The sequence below is a fragment of the Aptenodytes forsteri genome, unplaced genomic scaffold (assembly GCF_000699145.1).
Source record: "Aptenodytes forsteri isolate BGI_AS27 unplaced genomic scaffold, ASM69914v1 Scaffold11, whole genome shotgun sequence".
Lineage (NCBI taxonomy): Eukaryota > Metazoa > Chordata > Aves > Sphenisciformes > Spheniscidae > Aptenodytes > Aptenodytes forsteri.
Window position 1 is genome coordinate 3,870,795 of NW_008794155.1, and position 25,527 is coordinate 3,896,321.

Here is a 25,527-nt window from a genome sequence, read left to right on the forward strand (position 1 = left end):
CAAATCACGCAAGGATGACACTTAAAAAGTGTTTTGACAAAGCCACTGCTAGTACCCAAAGAAGTCTGAGAACCAATAATAAGTTCAGATTTATTGAATAACGTCAACAATACTGTAGCTGGTTTTACATTTCATTATGTAAAGTAACGCTGATCTTTTGCTGCTTCTCATTAAAACACACAAAGATCACTGTGAAGCAACATTGGCACATACACGTCATAGTGTTTGCATGATATCCAGTGGGGTTAGTTTACAGCAGGCGACAGAATTGTTTCATCGTACCAGATCAACGACACGGTATGCATTCAAACGGTCTCTGTAAATACCAGCAAGTTGCCCACAGCGAAACACCTCTGTGCATGTCATGTACGTACAGCTTTGGCCCTTGCGTGCAGGGAAGGATATAAAGTATCCAAAGCCGTGAGCGATCCACTTAAGGCTATAGCCCCAAATATATTTATTTCTGTTTGGGCAAAGTGTCCAAGACGAGATCTTTTTGGACAACTGCTGCAATGCTAGGGGAGTTTAGCATGAACTAGAAAGTACTGTATACTTTAAACAAAATTAAGGATATTTTAGAAGTATTTGCAACTTAGTGATTAACCAAAAAATACTGGGCTCAATATTTATAATTAGCAATAAATACAAATTACTTAATGTTTGCACATCAATTTAAGTAGACTAATGTCACTTGATAAAGTCTGATTAAGAACTGTAAAGCGGCACATTCTGCATGAATTTCAACACGATGTATTCGCATACAGCCCATTCGTGTCCATTATTAAACAAGCTAATGCAAAAAAAAAAAACCAACCACGCTCCCTTTGGACAGAGAGGAGACTGCTAAACTTTCTTCCCCAAAGATCCGATTAAATCTACTTGTGAAGCCATTCCAAACCTCCAGGTTAGAGTTGCTACAGGTGTCCTTCTCGGCTGCCAGTTCAGCTCTGTCCTCGGGAACATGACACTCCGTCACTAACCACGACCGTATTTTCTCCTCACCGCAAGCCAGTCAATCTGTAAGTGTTAACTTCCTCGAAGGAAAATGAATAGCATCCTACTTGTGAAGACACACAAGGTAACACAGCTGGTTACATCAGAAGAACGTTGTATCTGCTGAAAAGGCACCTGCAAGTCGAAAGTCTTCCTTCGTCAGCACGCTGTACATGCGCTGGGGCAACGGCTTGGAGTAAGGAGCGGGGCGGGGGACAGTGGTGCGCAAAATCACCTCGCGACCCGTGGGCGGTGGGAAATCTGAAACAGCTCCCGTGTTGAGTCTTCGCTCCTCTGATGAACCCGACCTCCTCAATTCTTCATCAAGTGGAGGCACTGCAGAAACCTTAAATAAGAGCAGAGGTATAATTAGAGTTACAGGGCAAGCTGTTTCTTAACATTAGGATTCAGAAAATATTTCATAAGAGGAACAGAGAAGATTAGAAATGGTAAACACATCAAAAGGCTTTATGTGTACACAGAGCAAGACACTAATGGGATGCCAAGAAATAAACTGCACAATCAAATGGAAGAACCTTCATGTGTGGATGGTAAAGCTCAGCCTAGATTAAGCTCCTGATTTTTTGGCAGTGTGAAACGAGGGTTTTGACCAGACGAATTCCCCCTTCCCAAGCAGGGCTCTCTCCTCAGCTCTCTGTGACTACACAAGGCCAAGCCAGCCTCCTTTGAAAAATAACCAGTGCCACTACTGGAGCCTTGACAAAGAGTCGCCTGCCTTTTCTAACTCAAAATAACTACTTCGATACGTGCTTTTCACGGCCAAGGAAAGGCTCGCCGAAATGACGCTGCAGAGCAAGGGAGACGCTGTGCAATCTCCATCGATGCTCGTTGCCTCAGAGCCAGTAAGCAGCAACACTAAAGTCTGAACACTGGAAGAAGGGCTGGCACGCTGCAATGAGCCCAATAAACATTCCCTAATTACATACACATGTATATATACACACACACACACCCCCAATACCCTAGAGAGTCCTAATTTAAGTGTACACAACTCAAGCTTATCAATGTCACTGAGGCGTGGCAGAACCCACCGGACGACCCTCGTGGCCCCTCTCAGCTGCCCCGCTGCACCTCTGCCCCCACACACTCCCCAGGAGCAGGGACCTGGCACCGCTCGGCTCTGCAGCCTGTGCCACAGGAGAAGTCACCAGGGACAAGTGCCACTTGTTCCCACAAGAGCAGTTGTAGGAAACCAACAGAGTGGATGTTCCCTGCGCTACGCTGCTTCACGCGGTTACCCCCGTTCTTCCCCAAACCTCTCTCTATCTCTGTCCAGTAAGTTCAGCAGGTTCAGTAAGTACTGGTATCTAGGATAGTGACATTCCGGTACTGTCCATCTCTGCCTAGCCCCCCAAAAACATCTGGCTCTTCAGTAAACAAAACACAGTGACGGCAACAGAGAAGAATATAAAGGCAAGGCCACATATTTCAGCATCAGAAGATGTCAATAGTCACTTGAAGAAGTGATTTTTGTCTGGTTTGGGTTTGGTTTTTTTAAGGTTCCTCTCTCTTTTCGCTACCTGCTAGGCTCTAAAAATAAAGTCTGTGAATGGGGAAAAACCATTCTGGAAACACAAAATTGATTTTATGCTTAATATGTGAACAACAGTACAAACTAAATCAGGCTGCTGTACTGTATCTACCAAAAGGTTCAACTCTATGCAGCTAGGGAAGATGAGTGGGAAACGAGGGACAAAGTTGGTTACCTCATCAGAAGATTCAGTCAGCTTGGAAAGGGATGAGAAAAGAACCAGTGGTGAAAGACAGAAACAAAGGCAAGTCAGAGGTGACTTACAAGAGGTTAGGAGGAGATTGTAGGTTTAAGAGACATCATGCACTCTACTTCCAAGAACATGCATTTGCTATTGTAATTTTCCTGGGAAAACTTGAGAATATAACAACACATTTTACACAACTCAGAGAGGAGTCCAGGTTCAAAAGGTAACGAACAAGGAAGTCATTCAACTTCTATTTACCAAACAGCTTTCTACTGAAATGATTCACGGTAGATTAAACACGAGGCGTTTTTTGGCAGCAAGTTAGCTTCTGTCCCACTAAGAAGACTTAATTAACAGTGACCAGCTCCTAGTGGGAAGTATCTGTAACCTAGCTTTAGTTACTGATGTTTCGAAAGAAACAAAGCCCTAGAAATTTACATACATCTTTATTGAACATTAACGCTAGAAACTCTTACTCAGCTTTAAAAACATAATGCCTCAATATTAAAAAGGCAAGTGCATAGGCCTGCATACACTTAAGGGCACAATCTTAGGCTTCACAGGGAAGTCTGTAAGTAAGGCTGGTTGACACGTTGAGATCTGCAACCAGATTTTCCCTAGAGACTAGAAGGATAAAATAAATGTTCTGATTTTCATTTCTCAGAATAACCACGGGCTGTTTTCAGAATGGTCCTTTTTCTGCTGAGTTGCAAAATACAGATTATTATAAAGGCATCCACACTTTAGAAGGGTTTAATTCCCAATCACAAAATTTTTACAGCAATGATTTCCAAACAGGATTTCAGGCTCTAAGATGTCTGCAATACTACGCTACCTTGTTATTACTGCTGCAGCTAAATTTTTGTTAGATAATTTGACGTTATGAACAGGTGTAATTCTGACAGAAACTGAAGGCTGACTGCACTCCAAGAAGTTTGGAAATCAATACTTTAAGGCTAATTCTTACAAACACTGCTTAAGAGAAAAAGGGAGTATTTATACCAATATAGGCTGGGGAAGGGTTTCTAGAAAATACGTACAATGCTGGCAATAAGTAAACTGAATGTAGAGTTGTACTGGAAAAGAACTGAAACTCTTCCTAAGCACGCTAGTTTCCATGGGAGAAATCTCAAGCATTCCAAGTATAAGCCTCAGACTAAAAAGTTACTCCTTCTAAAGTATTTACTATTCTGAAGCGTTTCTCTACATTCCTATGTGAAACAATCAACACACTTGATTGTTCTTGCTGTGATGTTGCCTATATTGTGTAACTTGAATAAAGCAGAAATTTGTGCCATAATAGCATTACTGATGTTACCATTTGAAGTAAATCCAACATTGATGACACCTCTATCTACCCAGCTGGCTTTAATTGTTTAACATCCCAGGTCACTTACTCTTCTTCCATCTTGCAACGTCTGTTATTGCCAAAATCACGTTGAACATCACAAAAAAACCCTCAAGCACATTTATGACAATACATGCATATATGCAGACAAAATAAACCGGCATCATATGATAAGTCGTTGCCTCATACTGCTTAAATTAGAAGCGTCTGCAAATCAGTCAAGAGCTCTCTCTTACCCTCTGAGCATTCACGAACAGCTTGTGAATAATGCTACCAGCAGGTCCTCTTCCTGCACCAATAACTGACACTTCTGGCTGCTCCAGGAGACAGTTTACGAATCTGGCGGTACAAATTATTGGAAAGGAAAAAGAAACGTTGAATTCTCAGCTGTATCCAGTTTGCTAATCTAAAACCAGAATTGTTTCCGGTGAGGAGGTCTCCACTTAGCATCATTTGCACAGAGCGAGAACTGGCAGACACTCTCAAGAGTTCCCCGTTCTAAGAGTTTAAGGAAAAACCCCCGACATTTCTCAGCATCCCGCTCAAACACTATCATCACCTTTTCATCCCTTTACTCCTTTCCCTCTACCCTGAAGACTAAACCCCCCTTAGCCTTCAGTTGTTCCCTCCTACCTTGTTGCTCTTTCTTTCATGCTAATACAAGCAGCTGTTCTTTCACACATAACGCAGCTCAAAACTAAGCTGGACACAGCAGCCTCCCACGTAAGGTCAGGAAAGGCAGCTGATGTAGCTGTTTGCGTTGCAACTCCAGCAGCAGGGCCGATTAACACCCAGGTTGCAATCCAGCCTCTGAAAGGACCTACTTCTCTCAATTAACTATAAATGGAACCCAGGCTCCTAATGCAGATGTATAAATTCAACATAAAAAGCCTTCACAGTGTCGGTCACACAGAAGAAGTAACAACACGACAATTTTTTTTGAGCACAAAGATACTGCATTGGTCAGACATCACTCCTCTGAATTCCCAACATGTACTACAAAAATGTCACCTCTCCCTCTCAGCACAGCAGCCAAGAAGTTAACGTGGTTTTTTTAACGTTACGTATTTGTCATCTTAGGCAGTAAGTAAATAATCTGACAGCAGGTAACGAAGCAATGAAACATGGCTCATCGCTTTTCATTCATATGGTTCCTCAGCAGTATGTTTCAAGTTAGTAAGGAGACTAGAATTAGAAAATGTAACTTTGGGGGGGTATTTCGTTCCATATTACTTACAGAAAACACTAAATTCCTAGTCCTTCTAATTTTACTTCTATTGTAACAAAGTTCATCAAATATACCTTTTACATAAATGAAGAAATACATGAAATCCCCAGTACTGTCAAGATAAAAACAAATTCCATTAAAATAATCTGTATCATCAGCCATCTGAGATGGTTACTTAGAGGGGCATTTAGGGTACCCATGTGTAACATCTCTGGGTAGCCTAGGGACAGGGACACCTAAAACGTATTGCTATTAAATACGATTCCTTAGTATTTCTCTATCATCACCACTTCCATCTGTCCTAAATTTTGAAACTACAAAAAAGGGGCAGAAGAGGAAAAATAAAACAAGGGGGAGGGGGGGGGGGGGGGGAAATCAGTCACCTTTGCAGATCTTCTTTCTCCTCCTCATTTTCACACTTCTCTACCCCAAATTTTGCTTTCAGAGACCTGGCCCTGGCGATGATAGCTTCCACGCTCATAATCTGAGCAATGATTTCCTGCAGGGAGTTGAATAAAAATGAAAATTTAGAAGATGTTCTTTTAGCACTCCCATGAACAGTATAAAAGTCTATTAGGTTTTCAGCCCCAGCCAGTACAAAAGCCTTACTTCCAACTTCTTGTCCTCTGGATTAGGGAATCGTAGAACTTTACTGGAATGGGATATTATCTGCTTAATAATCTTCTTAACTGAAGATATATCTTCTAGTGCTTCTATCAGGAGGAAAAGAAACGAATAAGTTGTAATTATTGCATCAGCGTTCACCCTAAAATATCTTAATAATTTATTAAACATTATTTACCTTCTTCCTTTACCTTGAGTACAGCTGCATGGATGATGCAAGGCAAGAGATGCCTTGCAAGGTCAGCTGGTTTCTGAACTGCAAGGTAATGAAGCACCTATAACATTAGAAAATTTAATACATTACTGATCAAAACTACTTCCCAAAGATAAGGTTAACGCTGAAAGATGAGCACCTACGTTGCAGGGTTCACAAGAAGGGAGCACTGTTGTAAGACAGGACTCAATAGGTAGTTTTTACATGAAACTTCAGTGATCGCTTACAGTCCCAACAGGTTAGAATGAAACTAAAAATAATTATGTTTTAGGAACGCTTTAGTTTCCTAACACATACATGCAGATAAAAATCTGTTTTGTTTACTAATAATTCAAAGAAGTACCTAAGTAATACACCTTATGAAGTTACATTCCACACACCGATTATTTTAGATACTTCAAACACACTGCTGTACGGCAGCAAGAATTTCTGATTAACCCTAAGCCATGTACAAAGCCAGTTTAGTAATTCCAAGAATATAGCGCAATGACATGTCAATGTTTAAAGCTTGCAGGAGAAAGAAGAAAGGGCTGCCATAAAGTTTTGTACAAGCATTACAGATCAGGCCATCACTAGCCACAGAGCTTTTTACCTTCTCTGCTTCTCTAGTGTCATCGAACAGTCTCTTCTGCCTCCGGGCTGGGACTGGTTTTGCTGTCTCCCAGGCCTCTACCCACATGTTGCTAGGAATCTTCATTCGGGCACTGAGCTGGCCCTTAATTACTATATTCCCCTTTTCATCAACCACTTCCTCTTCGATGTAATCCCGAGGGGAGTACCACCTCACAAAATCCTCCAGACAACAGCCAGGATTAGCTGCCTGGAATGAAGAGGAGATAAAATTTGTGCCTGAAAAATCCTATAAGAACATAATAACCTGGGTAGGAAGGCAATATGGTTTAGTGGGTAGAGCAGAGGCTAGGAGCCAAAACTCAGGGAATTCTGTTCATAGTCAGCAAACTGTACACTAGAAAAGAGATCTGGGAGGGTGAGGGGATAAAGTCAGTATAAACCAAGACAATGGCGGGAGGGGAAAACCCACATCATCAACAAAATCAAAGAAACCTTCCTCTTATCCCGCCAAAACAGTATGTTCATCAGTTATTTCAGGCAAGCTCTAAATTATACTGTTAAGTCAAGCTTCTATCTGGTACTTGATACGTACAATAAATACGAATTTTCACTACATTTTTTATGTAAAAGCTTATACCGTTGAAGACCCAGATGAAAAACAGCCCAAGCCTAAAAGAATCACTGGGCTGCATAAATACGCTTTCAGCACTGACTTTCCATCTTTTAACACTCCAGTAACAAAATTCACCTTTTCTTCTTCCTTTAAAAAGGAACTTAAAAAAAAAAAATCTCCCCCAAGCAAAAAACCCTTCATTTTTATATGAATATCAACAGTGTCACCACAGATAAATACATCCATAGGTTTAGAACATAGGAAACCCAGCTTTCTATTCGATGTACCTATCGAGAGTGCACTTCTGCTTCAAGTTATGGTTCTATAGTCTTTCTTTGAGTTTTTAGATCACTTGCACCATAGAAATAAAACTGCTACATATATCTGACATGAATCACTGCTAATAAAGTAATATTGATATGTTATAAATACTCTTACTCTACAGTACATCTGCATCCTTTTACCACAAAGTTACATTGCAATAATTTTAAAAAAAAAAAAAGAATATATATATATATATAGCTACTTCATGACAGAATCTCCAATCTTTTTAGAGTTTTGAGGTCCTTTGAAGACAGCAGTGTATGTGCTCTTAGCTCCCTCTGCAGGGCTCAGAAAAGAAAGGGAACAAATTACCCAAAACCACAGCTAGTCCAGTCCCAATTTGATGAACAGCTGTACAGGGCTTCTAAATAGTGACAACTTATCTTTACTACTAAAGAACAAAACATCTTCAACTACACATAAAAATTACGTCCACCTCCCGAAAGTCCAAATACAGAATTGTGAATGTGTTAATAGACTTTTTTTTTCTTTACACCACCTTTACATTTTACCCATTTGGAGTCTGATTAAAGGTGCATTTTACAAAGCTAGATACAGTGGAAAGTACAGGTAAGAGAGACACTAAATGAAAGCTACAATGTGGTGGGAGGGAGAGACGTAATTTTGATTCAGGATTTTGACACTCAGTTTTCTTCTAACATAATTTCCTATGGGCTTGTCCGAGTTTTAATTCCCAATTTATCCACTGTATGTTTTGGGGTTTTTTTCCTCCCACAGACATTGTGAAAATTTACTGGAACGTTACAGCATAATAGACTGGATAGGCACAGATTTTGAAACATTCAAAGAGTTTTACCAATAGGTTTTTATTTTCAACTTTAAACTATTTTGAAACTGTTTTGTGGCGAAAAAAAAACCTTCAAACTTGTTCAACACAAGCAAGAGGGATAGTTTCGTTAAGAAGAAAGCAGTCTTGCAGAATTCTTCAAGTAGTACTACCTTAAAAGACTCCATATCCGAGAGCAAGCAGGCACTCTGCATGCGTGCCCGAAGATGAGCACCTTCTGCTGATGTCCCTAGTTTTGCCAGGACCTCAGACTGTTCTTCCAGCAAATCTTCAGTCATGGGTGCTGGTTCCTGTAACACAGGAAAAGACAAGTTTGCAAATAGCCTCTCCTAGACTCAGCCCTTATTAAGGAAGGAGTGGAAAGCTCCCTGTCACTAAAATAAAGTTCATTCTACTTTATTTGTACTCAAAGGAAATAATTGTAACTTTCTACTGCTTAAACTGTTTAGGCTAAAGCTGTGCATCTAAAGACGACACCAACAAAAAAAATTAAAAAGAAAACAACCTGAGAATGAAGTAACAATATAAGGATATATTGTGAAAATGCCAAAATCCAGATGCAGTCCAGGAAGTGTTTGACTGATACTATTTTGTTGAGATGGATGAAAATCCACCTAAAGCAATGTATAATTTTTGCCGTTGATACTGTCAGCACATAATTAATTGACAACATTTTGCCTGACTACACTCTGCTCATACCTTTTACCCATGCTAAGCAACATTCATTAAAAATAATTTCTCTCAAGTGAATGAAAAATACAGTATTCTTCTTGCATGGCTGATTTAAACTACTTCCTCTGACACCACTGCTTCCTATTTCATCCCTAGTCACTCTACAAGAAAGTGTGTGTCAGATAACATTTCTAGTTGTTTGATGATAAACCTGCTTTAGATAACAGTACCAAAAACCGATGACCATGGCTTTTTAGATATGAGTTGAGAAATGTTTTTGGGTTTGTTTTTTTTTTTAAAAAGTAGCAGCAAAACTGATCCAGTACTCTGGTCAGTCAGCTAGAAATCTTCATGGGGGAAGGACCATGGCAGTTCCTACTTTACAGGAAAGAAAGGAAGGAGGGGATGGAAGATGCCTCAAGAGCTGGAAATAAGAAGAAACCCAAATTTAAGGTAGGCAAGACAGCTTAATTCTTGTTTAAAAAAATTTGTTTTGAGTGAAATTTGGTAAGGAGACCCATTCTCAAATAAAACAAAGAGCATGTGAGATTTCAGTTTAGCAGCCTCATCAAGTTTTAAAAATGGAAAATAAGGTCTTAGTCCAAAAACACTTTGCAATTTTAACAACAGATAAGGCTATAACCCGCAAACCATATACAATTCACAATCCTAGGTATGAGCCATATTGCGTGAGAGTCGTATTGCACATCTGGCTCAGCTCTTGCCACCTAACCTGTGTTATTGGAATGTAGAGAGGCTCTCCTGGATGCAGCAACATCAGCTTTCCATGTGGATGCAGACGACCTTCTGGTTTTAAGTTTACAGGCTCTTTGTTGCCTTCTTTCGCTCCTCCTTTCTTTCCATTTTCCTGCCCATTTCCTTTAAGATCTTCTGTGTCACTTAGACATTCAAAAAATTCCTCTTCACTGTCACTCCACGATTCCCAAGACTTGCCAACTTCTTTTTCCTTATCAGGGTTATCTCCAGAGTGGTCTGCTCCTTTTCCAGTATCACCAGAAGTACCACCAGGTGAACGATCAGACACGCTCCCCCTTTTCCCCTCATCTCTTGCTTTCTTTCTCTCAATGCAACAATTTAACATCTAACAAGTTAAAGGGGAAAAAAAATTGTTTAGCAATTACTTCTCTTATGAAAACTATGTCACAGAAAAACTTGGAGAGTCACCAAAAATCTCTTACAATTCTAAAAGGTAACAATTCCATTGAACTTGTTGCTATAACAAAGATTTTCCCAAGAAATGAAGTCCAGACCCAATAATACAAGCATAACTAAATCTACAACAATAATATATTTAGCTAATAATTGCTATAATTTTGACAGTTTCCTTTATAGAAACAATGTCACAGAAAAACTTGGAGAGTCACCAAAAATCTCTTACAATTCTAAAAGGTAACAATTCCATTGAACTTGTTGCTATAACAAAGATTTTCCCAAGAAATGAAGTCCAGACCCAATAATACAAGCATAACTAAATCTACAACAATAATATATTTAGCTAATAATTGCTATAATTTTGACAGTTTCCTTAGGAGAAAAATCATTCTTAAATTTGGGATATTTACCTGAAGTTTCTGATGCAGTAAACAGCATCTCAGATCTGGAGGGCCATTAGCTAATCTAACAAAAGGTAGAAGTGTAACCATTATCAATTATAAAGTTGAATCTTTCACACACATGTGGTCTTAAATCATATGAAATCCAAAAGAGGGGCAAATATCCACATTGAACCCACCCCCACCATTTCAACTATGCAGCTCTTCTATGGTCTCAGGAGACAAGCTAGTGACTGAACAAGCCCAGAAGTTAAACCACATTTATTTCCTAGAGGCCATTTCTGAAGCTCAGAGATCATTCACACTAGTACGAAACAGACACACCCTGCCCTTCCTGGTCAGTTTTCCATTTGGAAGTTAAAAGGGTAACTGTTTTCAAACAAAAATTAAGCACCTTTGACTTTACTTTTAAAACTGCAATGATACAGTAGAGTGATCGCTACATATTTCAAGTTCCATTTTATCTGTTAGCGTAACCATTTGCAAGTACAAACTAGTGAACAAATGGCCAGTCCATCCCATTTGAAAAAAAAAAAGCGCACTCTACATTGATCTCTCATTTTGACAGAGCCCTTCATTTGGTCTGCAACAAGCTCTGCTGCTGCAGACGTAACCTGGCAGGGTTGGAATACTTGAGACAGCATTAGCTACCTGAAGAGACTGTTACACCAGCAGCAACTTGGAACAGCTCCCTTAGAAAACTGGCGAAACTACACTACAAAGCTTTCTACACTTTCTCCCTGTATCAGCTCCTTCATTTTTATCTAATGATAAACTGGAAGCCAAGCATTTGCATAAGCTTTTTGGTTTTTTCCACCCTCATTCACACTGTGGAGTGCTCTTTAACTTGAGCTTCCTCCAGGCATCTTGAAGTTTTCAAAGGAGGGCACAGATGCTTTTCCCTACTCCCTATCCTTTCTTACTTTAAGGAAGGAGGGTAATAGAGGATAGCACTGCAATTTAAAAAAAAAAAAACCAAAACCAAAAAAACCCACCAGTATGGTTCAAAGTCATAGTGAATTCACTCTGTCCCTGAAACAAAGAACGTTTTCTATGACAAAGCAACTAAAAAAAAAATCTTACCCTGGAATAAGGTAGTTGTTCTCCCATCTGTAGCGCATTTCTAACACAAATTCTTGCCAAAGATGGGCCACTCCTTTTACTCCTCCATGGTAGAAGTTTATCATACAAAGACATAAAGCTAGTTTGTACGTCAGACTATCAGAAGGAGCAGATTTAAACTGACTGAAGAGATTCTATGTAAGAAATAAAAGAAAGCAGGAAATACAGGAACAATGGCATTTTTTCCAAAACCATACAATCTCTTTCCTGTTTGTCAGTACAAGTGGCTAACTAACATTTTAAGCCTGTAAGTATAAGCTACCAAAAATGACAGTCTTTGGAAGGAAAAAAAAAAAAGACATTAGAAGGAAAAAGAAATTAAAAATCACTATTTCTACCTACAGATTCCACAAAGGTAAGTTCCTCTTTCCAAAAAGTATCTATTACAAGACATAGGGCAACCACAGCAAAGTCTGTATGAACGTACACTCAGAATTGCTCTCTCTCATGAGTGCCAGCCAGGAAAACTTACATAATCTTCACTCTCTGGAGGAGGATTGTTTCCTGCTGAAGTGCTAGTTCTGCTTTCAAATCCATCTGCAAGTTTGTCAGCAGCATCAGGAAATAAGAACTTGAAGAAACAAAAAAATCCAAACTTCCATCAGTATGTTTTTCCTGCTTTTCCCACTTTCTCCATAAAGCTACTGCTGGTAACATACCAGCAATCCCTATAATTAAAACTGTTAGCAGAGTTCAAAGTGCATTTTCAGTCCACTTATATTGCACAGACTTGTAATAACGTAGGGTGTTTCAAGAAGCTGATAAATGCAATTCAAATAATGGAACTGACATCAGACACTTTAATTTGTAATTCTGCCATAAACTATAAACCAAATGCATCAGTGGAAGCATGAAATACATGTTTTATATGAATTTAATGTGCATGGACAGCTCACTTACCAGAAGAATAGTGTTCAGAACGTCATTGTTTAAAGGTGATTCATCTACACCTCTGTGTTTGCGAATTTTTTTCTTTGCACTGTGAACCATATTTGTGACTGATAATTTATGGATTGGGACTGGTGCTGGCTCTGTGAGCTTCGACAAAGCATGGGTAATATCAGCAACCTCTATAAAATAATTTTTAAAAATTAATTAGGAAAAAAACCCCCACAAACATCCAAACCACAAGACCGTCTCTCTTTAAAAGTTCACCTGTCATATTCAGTCTATTTATCTTGTATTGATTTTTAACACCCTGTTAGCCAGAGCTACACCCCTGTGCTGTCAGGTTCCATACCTGATATTCACTGTTCTTAGCCACAAAGATAAGCAGCAGAATGAGGTCACAAAGGAGTCACAGACTGTCCTTGATTTAATTTACTGAATGAAGTCTAGACTGAATTGGCTGTAAATAGTGCCTGCCACCTACTGTAGTAGTACGGCATACTTGCAGACAATGACTGGCAGAGTATCAGCAAAAGCCTGCTGAAGAGCCAGTGTTTAAACTTTGTTTATACGTGATACCAACAAATACACTGTAGGTAACAAAGACTGCTCAAGTGTATGTTAAAGCTTTAGGTAAGCCTTAAATAAATCCAGTATTAATCACACTCTCTCTCTCTATATATATATATATGACCTTACATGGTGTAAGCACAATTCTGTTTTAGAGTCCTCAGATAAAGTCCTCAAATCAAAAGATTTTTTCCAGAGTTGCCGCTGGTAAACTTTAGAACCTCTCTTACAATAAAATGAATTAACACTGTTAAAAAGAGGGCAAACAAATTTAAGACAATAATTAGCAGCAGTCTGAAAAACCTCATCTTGGCAAACATTTCAAGAAAACTGGAGGTAAGGAGGGCTAAAGAGACTGTATGTCAAGCACTAGGAGTAATACATACCCTACTCGGTCTAACACCTTTTTAAGCTAACTGGTGAGCTCCTTCAAAACTAAGAACAAGTATAACCAAAGAAAATACATTGATACAGGCCACGTTTGGAGGGAAGAAAAGGTGACAAGAGGCAGGAAGGCAGGTAATGTTCACCATATACGGCAAGAAAAGCAAAAGAAAGAGACAGAGACATCAAAAAGATGTCAGTATCTATACTGTTGGGATAAAGTCTGACCTGTTGGTCAGATAATTTTGGTTTGTTTGCTTTTTTTGTTTTTTCCTTACAATTCCTTAAAATGGAGAGGATGACAGCAAAGCCTTTCAAACAGATTAAAGACTTTTTAAACTGGCTGTTAAAACATGCACTACATAGTATTTCAAAAAGCAAAAGAAAGTGGAAAAAATACAAAAATACTAAAACAATACAGACAAATCTGTCCGATGTGTGCTCAAAACCAACTCTTGTACACACTAGTCAAATTTTAAACTCTTGTTTTCCAGTGAAAAAAAAACCAACTATAACAAAGGCAATTGTCCTCTGAGACTTTGGGAACTAAGCTTGCCTGGAATTCATGAGAAATTTTACCATGTAGCACTGATCAGAAAATTCCTAGGAGTATTACAGAAAATGCCTAAGAGTTACAAGTATAAATACTGATCAATCTGAAGTCAGAAAAAGGGGATAGGGAAGGTAAAATAACATGAAACAATGAAAAACAAATAACACAAATCAACAAGATTTTAGTTTTACCTTTTCCTTCCTCTTCAAATGCAGACCTTCCAAGTATCTCATCAGTTGACTCCTTCCGACGGCAAAGCTTGAAGAATTCACTAAGAAAGTCACCTATAGGAGAAAAAGTTTCTGAACAACTACTCAATTAAAATCTCATTGAACAATAAGCTAACTCTCAAAATGATGCCCGAGGGACAGTGAATTTTCTCTTTTCATCTGAAAGAACACGATAATTTGTTCTGAAGCACAAATATCTTTAAACCACATCATTAAAGCTTAAGAAAATGCACACCTAGACAGCTATCAGCCACCTCTCCAGAACACAGTTCTGCATATAGTTTAATCCACTTCTTCACCCAAAGCAAGATGAAACTTCTGCAGCATGTTTATTTTTTTTTAGTTTTGAAGCCCTTTTCCCCACAAGCTAAAAGGTGAGGACGCACAATAGTACAGCTCTCCAGGCGTACCAATCTTGCCTGTCAGACAGATTGATTCAACTAAGGAAATGGATATATGCAGAAGGCACTTAATAAAATTTAAAGATTCTAGGAAATCTAAATTTTCACAGAACACACAGAGTAAATGCTTATTCTCTGGAACCTAGTAAAGTAAGAATAGCAATGAAGTTCATGGTACACAGATGCAGAATAACCTACAACAGAAACTTATGTTTTTGCAAAGCTTATGTTCTTGAAAAAGAAGCCCAAAATACTGTCCACTCAAAAAAATAAGGGGAGTGAGGAAACAGAGGTCATCAGGTAATCAACAATTCAATCCTAACTTCACAACTTAAGAGCTTAAAAGCCGTAAGAGAAGATAGGGAATTCTGATGTCTTACCCAACAGACACTGAGGGTTATCTGCTTTTCTGACTCTCACAGACCACTGGGGTGCTTGAACAGGATCCAGGTCACTTTAAAAAAAAAAAAAAACCAAACAAAAAACCAACAACAAAAAACAAGTGTCATGCTGTCACCATAAGTATGCAAGAGATGAGTATCAAATTCTCAATAAATGTAATGTCATAGCCAGTTAGGCCACAGAAGCCATAATATATACCACATTACATAGGAGAATATGACAAACACTAAAACACAAGCAAGAGTCCCTGTTCTCATGTACATACATAACATGAATAAGAAACACATGAGAACAATTCAGTTACAACTAAATTGTCTTCTTCTAAAGTGTATTAATGCTGAAAACTCATTTCTGCATTAATTAAAACAATAAACTGCTTTTTTTTTTTTCCCCCTCTTCTTTCTTAAGTATCAGTATACACTGTTATTCCTCTTTAGGAGGCTTAGCAGAAAACCTGGATTATAGTTTTTGGGAGAGGGATGTCAAACAGTTAATTCTTTTTACTTTCCACATTCCACTATCATCTTTTCCAAGAAACATGCAATACACAAAACTTTTAAGTCTAGCATGAGAATATGCCCAAAAATGGAGGTGTATGTTCTGCTGAGATTACGATACAATAGTATTTTCTCACACAGAAATGCATTTCAAAAGAAGGCGTTTTCCCAAATGAGATGTTCTATCAACTGACCTTAGCATTCCTCAAAACAGGTTCTCTTTCACACACAAAGCCACACACAATGTTTTAGACATCACTAAAATGCAGTAGGTAACAAATAAAATACACTTCTAGATATTTGTAATTCAGACAAAATACTTACGAATAAACATCATTGTCGACAATTATACCTTCCGTTAGGTGAGGCCATGTAGTAGCTAAATGAAGCTCACTGAAACAAAACAAGACTTAAATCTTTCAGTGCTAGTAGAAAGCGTTCTCTCCATCATAGTTAAGATCTTGAAAGGTATTTGCGATAGTTCATATTTAAGTCCCTCTATGTATTTTGCAGCTACATCCAGAAAAGTGCATGTTTTCCAGAGTTTTCTCGCTGCATACGTTCTGTTGGTTATTCTACAGCACGTCACCCAGTATTGCACTAGACTTTACTAATACCTGGCATACAGGACTCTGTCACAACTCCTCCCTACAAAAGGGGAAATTGTGCATTGTATTCTAGGTACCCAGGTACAGATAGAAGAACAACTTTCATGAATTGCCTACAGCATTAAACACTGTCTAATACATTAAAATGATTCCTAGATTTGCTGAGTGGTGATGGGGTGTTCAGAAGAGGACACAGAGAGATTGTAATAACTCAGTTTACAGATCCTCTCAAATTAAGTCTTCTACAGATGTCAAAGATGAAAGCAAGTCTGACCCTTGAATGAAGGCACACCATTTTTAAAGTTTCTCTCCAGTTAAGGTATTTTTCAACATAATAGTTTCAGAGATAAATGGAGTACTCCAGAAGTTTATGGTGAAAGATTTATGAGCTAGAACTCTGAATATCATTAGACAATTTTGCAAATGGTCTTATTTGCTATTAGACCATTACTTTTCACAGATGTTTCTTATGTACTTGAATAATTAAATCATCTGTTAAGGACATATGAAGTCATAGGCAGGCAAAGCTAAGATTTGAAATAACATACCTTTAAGTCCTCCATTAAGGAAGTTATAAAACACAGTTTTCAGAACTCTTATCTTACCTAATAGGATCCTCACAGGCACCAAATGGTAACTTCCCAAACTCAAGGCCTCCAACTTCTCCCCCAACTAGAGCATCTATATCTGAAGACAGATCAATACATTTTCCATACAGAATTTATGGAATATTTTAAGTAGCACATCATCTTAATTTCACAGTAAAAAGACTGTGGCACGTAGGATGATCAGAGAATAGCTGAACAGCTAAGGTGACAGAGCTATGAAAACGCAATCCTAGCATATAGTCAAAGTAATTATTTCCAGCAGAAACTGGGAAGTAATCATGCAACTGGACATTCAAAAAGACAGATAAAACTCTTCTCGTCCGTGTCAAGGGAAGGTTATTCCCTTCATACAGGCAAAGATGATAGCTATAAAGGCAGCCTTAAAGAGTCAACATTGACACAAGAACAAATAGACACGAATTTGCCATAAAAATATTTAGGCAGGAAATCAGTTCCAAGCAGAAAAGGGAGACTCCAGAAGAGCAACTCTGCAGAGTGAAAAACCAACTACTTTTAAAAGGCTGATAATTTTATGAAAAGAATGGTATGTTATGTCTCCTGCGGTTAAAGACTTAACCCAATGATCTGGGAGATTCCTTGTAATTCCAGGTACTTAAAGATGCCTCCCAGCATCCTTAGCCACTTCCCATGTTATATCCTTCAAAGACATAAACCAAAAATAGACAGCCTTCATTAAGCAAAAATTTAAATGGGTAATAATGTATTGTAATGCCATTATAATAATGCTGTTACAACATCTGATCTGTAATTTTAAATGCATCTGGCAAACTGCTTACATACAAAACAACTGAGGCATTTGAAGAGATAAAGTATGTGGATAATTTAATTACGTAACTTCTCCTTCCTTCTTCTTCAGAGAAGATGAAAGACATATTTAAATCCTTTGGGTTTATTTCAGAAAGCTAATTGAGTGAGGGTAATGAAGTACGGGTCTAGTTCTTCACAATGAACGTAAAACCACAACTGCATGTAGCAACAGCAGCAAAAATTATGTTGTCCATCCCCAGTTTCTGCAGTACACTATGCCACTAGCTCCCTTAACCAGAATCCTCTAAAAGAGTAAAATTTATTCAAACTGCTCAAATCAAGAGATATGATCAGAGTGGTACAACTCATTCATGACAAACCAGGGATCCTGACTTAGTGAATAACTACAGCAAGGCAGAGAGAGACTACAGAAAACATTGACCTCTGTGTCTGCAAAAATAATAAAAAATAAAATCTGTAGAACTAGCTTCCCAAGTTCTTTAGGTAAATTTGGTTTACCTACAAAGAGAAACTATCACTGATTTTCTCTGACTCTAAAGAACAGGATTCTCTTTAAACGTATTTTCAACACTCCTTGCGTACAAAGCACACAGGATCAACTTCACTACAGACTTCTTCAAAACACGTTTCATTAGTGTAAGAATTATTTTTTCTTTTAAGCAAAGGAAAGCCAAACAATTAGGTAACCAGACCAAGGTCACACAGGTTCTGTCCCTCTCAGTGTGCCCTAAATACTTTAACCTTGTTACATAAACCTACTACTAAGCCAAGAATAGAACTTGGGCATTTTAATTGTTCCACCACCTTCTGCCTAAAATACCACATCACTAATAAAAATGTATTTTAAGAAGGAACTCACTTCTGCCTTTTTCCTATAGATTTAGACAAATCTAGACAAAACTTCTCCTTTGAGCCAGGAGAAGTTTACAATTTAGTTTCTGAGGCTACCTATATATAAATAGGTCTGTTAAAAACAAATCCTTGACACCCAAGAAAGTATTACCACGAAGCAAGCATATGAGAGTTCATTGTGAGACTACCAAGTGAGCAAACTCACTCCATTTTTCCTAAATAGCATCACTATGGCATAAACTTATCACGTCTGGTGTACATACTTTAGATTAAGACTATACATTACTTTTCCCCTTTTTCCCCTTGTACAAGGCTACTATAATAGAAGGACTGATCAGAAATTTTTCCTGCATGAAAAAAATAAATCAATCAACTGCTTGGCTTATTTAGCGCTGTGTAAACAACAACAACAAAAATCCAAAGTTTTACCTCAAGTGAGGTCCATATAATATTTTCTCCTTTTCCCACTGTTAATACACTTAAATAGTGAAGCATTAAAATCAGTTACTTTATGGAAATAATTGACAAATACTCCTGTGAAGTATTAGCACCTACTAGAACCTGAACCCAAAAGCTTCCCTATGGCATTCACGGCAGAATTCTTTACAGATCCACAGTCAGTCACCCTTTTATTTCCAAATAGATACTACCGTTTTAGAAGTGTCACTATATCTCTAAACACTAATAAAAAAAGCATATTTCTAGGCACAGCCCTAACCAAAACACCTATCACAACCATAAGCCACAGACATGATTTCAGAGCAGCTTTAAGCTTGCTAGCATGCCACAGGGAGTGGGATGGTATTCAGTTGTAACTGAAGCCTCTCCTAGTAATGCAGAAAATGTTTCAGTTCTTCTGGCAAGATACACAAACGCTTTCTTTAGCATTGACTGTTTATTTTAAAGCAAGTTATTCTGAGGACAGAAATCTCGTACCTGGTGGCTGCTGTGGCCAGAAATACTGCTGCCAGTCTTGAAGCACATATGTAAGCCGAATAGCCATGCTAACCGGAGGCAGTGGTGTTAAAGGGCATCCCTTGAAAATATTAGAGAAAAAAATTAATGTACAGAGTACATCCCCTCAAACACCCCAGGCCTTGAACCTAACTTAGTTATGATAGCTTGTATTAGAGCTAATTTTATCAGAACTGCAACACGCCAAGGATTGCTAGTAAAGCCATTGCTCAACAAGACACTCACAGGTGAAAGTAAGCACATAACCTTTCTAAAATGCATGAAACATTTGTATGTTCCATTTAACTGGTAACTCACAAGTAACTCTGACCCAGAATGGAGTAGGTTTTCATATAAGGATTTTTTTCCTCAGTGTTTTGATGAGATTGCTGACTACCAGTATTAGTTGTAAAGTATTGCAGTCACATTTCAGCATGTTGTTCTTCACTCTTCACTTAGCTATGGGGAGCTACAAAGTATCAGAATAAAAACGTCCCCAACCCTACTCTCTCCTTTTAAACAGCAAAATAAGAGTTTGTTTGGGGGGGGGGGAAGAGAGGGTTGTTACAAGGAGACTGTAAAACAGTCACATTCTTTCACACACCAGCGGAAAATAAAAATGGAAGAAGGTGGTAACACTTGAGGAACAAAACCCATACCAATTTTCACTCTTTATCACTAGATACTGGCGGTATCTGGTAAAAGACTTTGTTGGTATTGGCAGCGTGAGCTTCATCCTTACCAAAAAAAAAAAAAAAAAAAATTCCTAGAAGAGAGAAGTGAATCTACAAGCAAGCAGGTAATAAAATAATTATTCTTAATCTCAGTTATATACATCCAGATGCACTTACAATCTTGGATTTGAAGATATCTAGTAATCCCGATAAATGAGTATACTGATTTGGCACTTTGCGAAGATGAACCATTTCGAAGTCAGTTCGAACTCCTGCACCCTGACATTCTCCAATATACATTCGTCGCCATTTATGATGTACTTGCACAAATAGTGGTACCTGACTATAAAACACGAATATTCCAGATTATTTAAAATGTCATGCTGTCTTGTAGTCTTTAAAACTAGCTAAATATTTTAACATAATTTCAACATAATTTCATATTCTTTAGAATACATTTTCTCTTAGTGGATCACAGTTTAAAATGCTTAATAGGAATCACAGAAAAATACTGTTAACTTCACCATTAAATGGAACACCTAACAAACTGTCATAAGCAAAGCCCTATCCATGACTTCAGTTACCTAATTTTCATCCTAAACATTTTTGAGGAATATTAGAAAGTTACTGTTACCACACATAGGGAAGAAATCCTCTTCCAAAAGTTGTCTTTTGTATACCACTTATTCCAACAACTTCTAGCAGCTTTTAAAAGCCTTTGAGGTTTTTAAATAATAATGAATATAAACAACACATTGAATCAATCTTTTTAAAGTTTCCATGGGAAATTTTCTTTTTTAAACCCTTCTATAACAATATTATGATGCAAATACAACAAACTCTAATGTATTTTGCTAACAATTTAATACTTTTTCCTCACAATAGCAGTATGCTAGAGTTTCACCTGGACATGTAAAAAGGTTTATGCTTTCACCTACCAGCCAGTGTTACCCAATGCAATGGAAATGGAACTCAGTAAAAGGTTACATTTCGATTCACTAAGAACTGCATCGTTATTTGCAGCCGGAGCAATCACCACTAACTCACGTAAGCCATACCTTAAGAGAGAGAGAGAAAAAAGAACACATTCCTGTTTTTTTAGCAAATCAGCCAAAACACAGAATTTTTAGAAATATTGTAACCTGAATAACCTAACTGTCACCAACAGACCGTGGAATCTGTTATTTTGATGTGAGTACCTCTTTCAGAGCGGTCAAGAACTGAGTGGGCGTGGAGCACTGCAGATTCTCAAATGACAAACTACTGGACCTTAACAGTATTCAAACACGGTACTCAAAAATAACGTGAGGACTTCCAGGTCTATCAGTCCTGAGTTTTTTTACTTCATGTTAATAACAACTGTAACTATTTATACAGAAAAACAATCTCTCTAGAACAATGCTATAATGTGCTAAAGATTTGCATTACTAAGAATATGGTGGTTGTTGTTTCTTAAGGTGCTGCAGCTTTGCTTTTTAAAAGCGCATCTAAATATAACAAATATAAAAGCTTGGTTAGTCTATGAAATTCAGAAAAAAATATTTTTGGGGAAAAAAAAAAGTAAAGATAGGCCAACTACAGTGGGATCTTTTTGCACTCCTTTCCCGCGTCCAGTACAAAGAATCATTTTTTTTTGCACTACTTTCCCGCGTCCAGTACAAAGAATCATTTTACTTAAGCTTTAACTCTTGACGGGAAAAAAAATATAGAAGTGATTGTGCCAGCATCAAAGATTTTTCAATTGCTATGCTTACTTGTATTAAAGACAAGAGGCAGCATACATACCATCTTACCAGACAGTGAGCTCTAGGAGGAAAGTCATTGTTCATGCACAGCAAGTCCTGCATAGGCAGAGGAAGGGCATCTGTGAAAAAAATGCATACATAAGAGCATCAGCATCCATTCAGCTGACCTACAATTTACTTATATTAGCAGTTTGTTGAATGCAAAGCATACTAAAAGCAGAAATGTCAGATCACACCCATCAGATCCCAGAAAATTTCACACAGAAGCAAATCAACACACTATGAATTCCACATTCTGAAACTGTCTTTTGTCATATCCTTACAGGCATGTCAGAGAACTATCAGCTACCTTCTACGAGTTCTTCTTTCCCATCTTTGTCACTGGGTTCTTGTACAAGATAATGGTGGGTAATCGAGAATTTGAAGTCTGCAAATGAAATTTCATCTGACTTCTCGTCCCATGCTCCTGTGGTGTATGCACCCTGCATATAAAAAAAGATATTATTTGATCACATAAATTTAGGTTAACATTCATAAGCCTTAAAAAGTATACTGCCTACATGATCTATAATATTTATTCATCTTTTTCTACTGCTAAATATTTATTCTTAAATATTTAAGCATGGTTCAATTTCAAAAAAACAATTCTCAAAGCACTTCATTATAAAGGTAGCTGAATGCTAAAATCCACGTTGCCAATAATCACGTTCATTTCAAGGACCAGATATCCCCCTGAGAAGCCTTCAGAATTATATGGCAATAAACAGGCAGATATACCCTCTCATATGCAACTACGCATCTTAAGCGTATGCACCCTCAACTTTGCCCAAAGACAGAAGTTTCCCACCTGGGATTTTATCTATATCTATACCATTCTACGCAAATATTACTTTAATATTTACTTTGAATATGTTTTCACTGATAAATGATTTTTTTATCTATAATTTGCAAAACTTCTGCGTGTAAGGATAATTCATTTTTAAACAAAAATACAGCATAGGAAAGTTTCTAGGAAAAAAATCAACATCACTGTACAGAATCATATGTTGCTACTAAAACAAAGCAACTTGGACAACCCTTTGATCTGTACAGGGTGCCTTCTCACTAGAAATCAAGAAGAGAGGTCTGGTCTAGAAAAGAAGACATGTAGGAATACACTGACAGCTAAGATTGAAAACTAGTTCATTAGATAACATAAGTTTTTGTTCTGAATACTCTGTACCCTGACTGAAATTAAGAATCATAAAATTCCTCTGGAAACACAGCAGCCATTCAATCCAGAACAGCTAGATTTATTTGCACTAGTATGCAGAAGAGCTCAGCAATTTCCTCTGCATTTTACAGGACTGAGAAAGCACTACAAATGCTCTAATTAGACTTTGAAAAAAATCTCTCTGAACTATGAAACATACTGAGTCACAAGTGGTACCACGAAAACCTCAACCATCAATCAGTATGTGAGGCGTGACAAAGGCACAAGGCATGGCAAAAAGAAACTCCTTAAGAATTTAGAACAGCTTCAACCATGTTTCCAGATTCAAAACTGGGAATAAAAAAAAATCACCAGGCCCTACATGAAGATCCAACTTAATCAGGGAAATAGCCTGTTTGGCAGACAGCCCACCAATAAATTTACAGCAAATGTTTGTCAAATTGCTACTTTTACAAGTGAAATTCCCCAATACAAATCATTATCTGCCACACCTAAGAAAACAGCAATACATGTAATATACATGTGTATTATTAGTTAGTAGTTCAAATTCTAAAAGAAAATTCAGAAGCAGTAACTGACCTTTTCTAGAGGTTTGCCTGAAGAAATCCCAATAAGTTTCCAGTCATTCAATACTTCTTCTATTTTTGAAATAAATCTATTAGGGAGGCGAAAAGGCATTAATACGTGCTGAACACTAAACTTGTATTATAATTCAGCTCCCTAAAAGCAGACAATATGTTGTCCTACTACGGAATTCCTTAAAAAAACCCCAAAGAACAAACAAACAGCAAAAAAACCCCAAGTATCACAATAAAAACAGAACAATTGCTTCCCTGTACAAATAAAATGGTCCTCCTATGTTTACATTTCAGATGATAGTTACTTTTAGCAACTGCTATGAGCATGCTTTGAGTGATTATAGAATCTCAGCTTTTTCTTTTTCTGGTATTGCAGCTTATTAGTTTTAACACATGCTCCTGTTTCATTGTTCACAGATAAATAAGCATTTGACACAAAATTATAAACTAAATTGAGATTTAAAATGCAGCGCTTAAAATCTTTGTCTCCTTCTGTCATAGACATCGTCACTGGAAAAAGCATTTAAAAAAATAATACATTAAGAATACAAGAGCATTCTTCACCTTAAATTTTTTTGTACATTGTTCTACTAACTTTTAAAAGCTTCAGCTATAAGATGACTATTTTAATAAGCAGGCAGCTACTTAAAAAACACGTAAGCCTTCTAGATGTTTATTCTAATCCCTTGCAAATAGATATTAAACCAGACCTTTCACTAAGTTCAGAAACAGGTTGACTAGATCCTCTTAACCAACTCATCAGTTGCGGCCTGAGCCTCCGCCGCAGAGACACGCCGGTAACGCCGGCACAGCCGGGACGAGGCTCCGGGTGCCACCGGGTACCGGCCAAGGCGACCGCGGGCCGGGGCGGGCACGGCAGCACCCCCGCCACCCCGCCGCGGCGGCCGCCGTGAGAGGAGCAGGACCGGCGGCAGCAACACCTACCTCTCCCACTCGGAGGCGGTGGTGAAGTCCGTGATCTCAAACACCTCCGACTCGGGCTGCGGGGAGAGAGCGGGAGAAGCAGTGAGCGGGGAGACCGCCGCGGCCCCAGCGGAGAGCGCAGGGGAGGAGAGGGGGAAACACTGACTTCGCTGTCCGCCCATCTTGCGCCGCTGCCGGGACACCCCCTCCGGGCGCAGAGGCTCACGGGAAAGCGACAGAGGGCGGTGCGAGCCGTCCCGCCCTGGGGGCTGGTCGTCGTCTACTCACAGGCCGTCGTGGCCGGACTGCCTCGCAGCCCAGCTACCCGTCGCGGTGGCGTAGCCACGCAATCCCCCGGTCGCCCTTCCCCGCAGCCGTCCGTGGGAGGGGACACCCGGGCGGCCCTCCCGCGCTGGCGGCGGGCTGAAGTGCCTCGCGGGCGCTGCCGAGGAGACGCCCGCTGGGGCGGTTACTTCACGGCGGTGTGAAGCTGAGGCATGGGCTGCTCCCAGAGGCTCTCCGGCTCCGTCAGGGACAGCCCAAGAGGGTAAACGAAGTGCCTTACCGGCTGGGTCGCCGTGTGCCCGGGGTACCGGGGCGTTACTGGCGTCGCAGCTTGTCACCATCAGGCCGGTTGTGCCGGGTACCTGCAAACATGAGTAATATGCCCCTTTTCAGTCAGCCAGGAGCCGAGGTGTCTCCCAGGCCTGGTGTTCCTGGTCCAGCCTAAAACAAAGCAGGCTGCGCGTCACCCCTCTCGCTTGTGCCACCCTGCTGCCGTGTCCCGGGGTACGGCGTCTCAGTCCTTCTGGTATCCAGCAAACC

The 25,527-nt window shown here is 38.9% G+C and overlaps 1 protein-coding gene across 1 annotated transcript; it reads right to left on the bottom strand.

The window, feature by feature from the left end:
• Positions 1-65: 65 nt before the first annotated feature.
• Positions 66-23,878, bottom strand: RAB3GAP1 (RAB3 GTPase activating protein catalytic subunit 1). Its single transcript, XM_019472270.1, has 22 exons — positions 23,780-23,878; positions 22,337-22,469; positions 22,028-22,106; positions 21,181-21,300; positions 20,420-20,585; positions 19,551-19,650; positions 16,971-17,052; positions 16,082-16,150; positions 15,239-15,312; positions 14,419-14,511; positions 12,733-12,902; positions 12,305-12,403; positions 11,794-11,966; positions 10,720-10,774; positions 9,870-10,238; positions 8,617-8,754; positions 6,739-6,966; positions 6,111-6,207; positions 5,918-6,021; positions 5,692-5,807; positions 4,317-4,419; positions 66-1,339 (listed from the first exon to the last, which is right to left on the bottom strand). Exons 1-22 carry the CDS (start codon positions 23,876-23,878, stop codon positions 1,097-1,099), a joined length of 2,910 nt encoding a protein of 969 aa, XP_019327815.1. The 3' UTR covers positions 66-1,096.
• Between the last annotated feature and the right edge of the window lie 1,649 nt (positions 23,879-25,527).